The sequence below is a fragment of the Vigna unguiculata genome, chromosome 7 (genome assembly GCF_004118075.2).
Source record: "Vigna unguiculata cultivar IT97K-499-35 chromosome 7, ASM411807v1, whole genome shotgun sequence".
Lineage (NCBI taxonomy): Eukaryota > Viridiplantae > Streptophyta > Magnoliopsida > Fabales > Fabaceae > Vigna > Vigna unguiculata.
In genome coordinates, this window is record NC_040285.1 from 10,893,322 (window position 1) to 10,896,915 (window position 3,594).

Here is a 3,594-nt window from a genome sequence, read left to right on the forward strand (position 1 = left end):
AGAAAAGAACAAATAGCTTAAAGTTCAAAAATTAATCCAAAGGTCAAAGAAAATTTCATATGAATTCGTTAGTTGAGTCATATGAGATTAAGTCGTTTTAGGTGAAAATTCTCCATGAGAGTACATACCACTGGCAAAAGTAGATTTTATTGTGTTTTCCATGAAGCACAACTAATAACCAGTTTCACAAAATGACATACGGATTAGTAAAAAACCAGTATATAATAGACGATTGTAAACAAAAGATAACAAGAACTTGCACTAAAATCCAACAATCAAAATTTCGACCTGTCTGCATAATTATGGTAACCTTAACCCGCAAAATCAAAAAAACAAAAATATTTAGTTCCAATAAACATACAAAACAAAAATCTAATGCGAAAATATAAATCACAAAGTTTACTGTGAAACACCCAACCACTTAGAAAAGTTGTCGAATTCTGTGTAATCCGAATCTGAAACCATTGTGTGATACCATGCCTTTCCTGCAGCTCTGATGGTGGAAGCCTCCTCCTGATAAGAAACAAGTAAAACAGGTATCAAAATATAAACATAATACAAATATCAAAATGGAAGTGATCATACAACATAAACTCTAGAAAATGAAAAACAGAAAACCGCTGCCTAGTAAGTAATCAGATACAAATGTAATGATCCTGTAGGACAAATAATTAAGCCGACCACAAAAATGAACCCTCAATTATTCAGAAAGATTAAACACCAAAATGCGGAATCAAAGAACATACATATAATAGCTAATATCACCAAATACTAAATGAAAAATTTAAATACCAATACAAAGCTTATACACAAGTAACTCAACAAAAACCTTGTGGTATAATAAGTCTAACTAATTAAGTAATTATAGATAGGCCACAACATAAGACCGTAGCAAATCATTCCTAACTAAATTATTCATACAAACACGCCACATTGGCATATTACCACAAAACGCCTAAACCCAATAATCAACTTAAATTAACAAGCAAGTTAAATTAACGAATCTATAAAGTTGTAATATTATACACCATAGAACTAGTTCTAAGGAAAACCCAACAAAAATAAAAATGCAAACAGCATACACAATCAACTCTCATAAAAAAATAGTAATAATATGCATATAAATAAATAAAATAGCAACCAAATACCTAATAAAATTAACCAAATTTAATCAAATAAAGCTAAAATCATCATTCTGACTGCAAAATAATAAACAGCAAACAACAATACCAGACACAAAAATATAGTGTAATAAAAATATATAATTGGGTACCTTAGACACAGTCTTCCTCTTCTTGTCGAGCTTCTCCTTCTTGGCCTTAACACGCTGGGCCTCAGCAAGCAAAGCCATCCTCTTTGCGGTCTTGGCATAGGGATTGAGCTTGAGCATGACATTGAGATTCTTGAGAGGGTTCTTCTTGAGGGTGGCCCGAGTCACGTCCCTCTTAATGGGCTTCACAACAGACTGAACCTCGTCAGAATTAATAATCCTGGAGAGGTCAGAGTTCACCATCTTGGACCTTGGCAGCAAGTAACCCTTCTTCTTCTCACTGGGCTTATCAAAAGACCCATAAATGGAGTCCAGTTTCTCAAAAGCAGACTTGGTCCAAATCACAAAACGCCCAAGGTGACCACCGGGAGCGAGCTTCAGAAGGTTGAGTCTCTCAACATTGGCCACCTCAACGCCAGGGACATTACGGAAAGCCTTAACAGCCTTTGCTCCTTCAGTTCCGTACACAATGAGTGGACCCTTTCGGGAGATATAGCGACGGTTGCGCATTTTTCCCTTTCCGGGACGAATGCCGTGGCTGTCTTTCGCCTTCTCGGCATCGGGGAAGGCGCCGATCTGTTTCAGGACTTTGATTGCTTCCTTGGTTTTCTCGACTCCTTCAGCAGAGTCGCTGACAACAAGGGGCAGTTCGGGGACGGTCTCGATGCGGTGGCCGCGGGCAAGGACGAGAGAAGGAATAGCGGAGGCAGCGATGGCAGAGACAACGGCATACCTCTTCTGGTTCACGTTGATCTTGCGGTGCCAGCGGCGCCAGATCTTGGTCGGGGCAAACATGCGACCACCTCGGCACATGTTTCCGAAGGCTCCCTGACCAGCACGGTGTGTTCCTCCACCAGGCACACGGGGGATACGGGAGACAGCGCGACCTGTTCCCCAGGACTCGGCGGATGTTTGGTGACCGGCGCGGCGGCTGACGGCGTAGGGCTGACGGCTGTTCTTGGAGATGTTGGAGTGGACGAAGTTGACGATGTCGGGGCGGATGGAGGCCCTCATGACGTCGGGGATTGGGACGGTGGCGGAGGCGTCGGTGGCCATGTCGCCCTCGAGGGACTGCACGGTGACAAGGGGGCGGGCAGCTGCGGCCATTGCGCGAGGGGGAGGGAGTGAGAGCTACCTAGGGTTTTTGGATTTGAGTGAGTCAGTGATTTTCGTTATGAGATGAATATATAGTATCCTCGAAATTCTTAGGGTTTTCTCTGGGCCGGGACTCGTAATATGTTTGGGCTATATTTTCTAAGCTCTCACCTGATGGAAAAAAATTGTTTGTTATTCTCTTCTCCTTTTTATTTCTATTCACACATTCCATCTTCTTTTGTTCAAATTCCTACTCTAGCCCTCTTTATTTTGTCTCAGTGTGTGTTTCTTGGTGTATAAATAAGATAGAAACGTTTTTTGTCTATTTAAACACACACAAATATTAATATTTTCTTTAAAAAAAAATTGAGTAAAAATAGTTAGAGAAATATAGAATTACTTTTTCATTAAAGTTTAAATTACAAACTAACATTTAGGATTAGTTTCAATTAAAAGATGACGTAAACCTATGGTTGGAAATATTGGTAACTAATGATTTGGTCCTTAAAATATGCACGCCCAAGTTTAGAAATTAGAACTTGTATTAATTTTTACTTTAAGGTTCATCATAAAACCTATTTGGAATAAGATAGAATAATGTTTGAAATGTTAAATCTATTAGTATTTATATAAAAGTTACAATAAGATGTTTCTTAAAAACCAAGGTATGGGTACAGTCATGATTTGGATGTTCAGTAGGTTTAATTCTATCTGTAACTAACTTGATTACTAAGGGTATGTTTCTTTGAAGACATAAATTTGGAGGAGAGTTCAGAATGAATTTTTATTTTTTATTTTTTTTAGAGAGATTTGAAAATAAAAATGAGAAAACTTGGGATAAAGTTTCTAAAATTTTTGAGTAATTTAATTTTAATAAAAAAAATTAATAAATTACTATTCTACTCTTATAATTAGTTAAAAATTAATATATTATTACTAAAATTATTATTTAATAATAATAATATTATATATATATATATATATATGAATGTATTAGTTATATATATGTTTAATAGTATAGATATATTACATACATTTATTGCACATTTTGTACATAATTTTTATTTTGTATATGAGTTCAAATAAAAAATAATGTAGTTAGTATGTTATTTTTACCTTTTACTTCAATCTTATAAAAAACCTAAATATTTACATATTATTTAGTCTCAAACTTAAGAAAACTTATTAATATATCACCGCCATAAAATTTCAAGTAAAGGCAACAACAT

The 3,594-nt window shown here is 36.2% G+C and overlaps 1 protein-coding gene across 1 annotated transcript; it reads right to left on the minus strand.

Annotated features, from left to right (window-relative positions):
- Positions 1-203: 203 nt before the first annotated feature.
- LOC114191538 (60S ribosomal protein L4) lies at positions 204-2,443 on the minus strand. The gene is made up of 2 exons (XM_028080762.1): positions 1,274-2,443; positions 204-513 (listed from the first exon to the last, which is right to left on the minus strand). The coding sequence occupies exons 1-2, from the start codon at positions 2,375-2,377 to the stop codon at positions 400-402; spliced, it is 1,218 nt and encodes a 405-aa protein (XP_027936563.1). The 5' UTR covers positions 2,378-2,443; the 3' UTR covers positions 204-399.
- Positions 2,444-3,594: the final 1,151 nt, after the last annotated feature.

Excerpts from the sequence above, each read along its gene's own strand:
- LOC114191538 (XM_028080762.1), bottom strand. The coding sequence starts at position 2,377 with ATGGCCGCAGCTGCCCGCCCCCTTGTCACCGTGCAGTCCCTCGAGGGC. Across the intron at positions 514-1,273 it reads AGAGGAAGACTGTGTCTAAG|GAGGAGGCTTCCACCATCAG; the intron begins GTACCCAATTAT and ends GTTTCTTATCAG.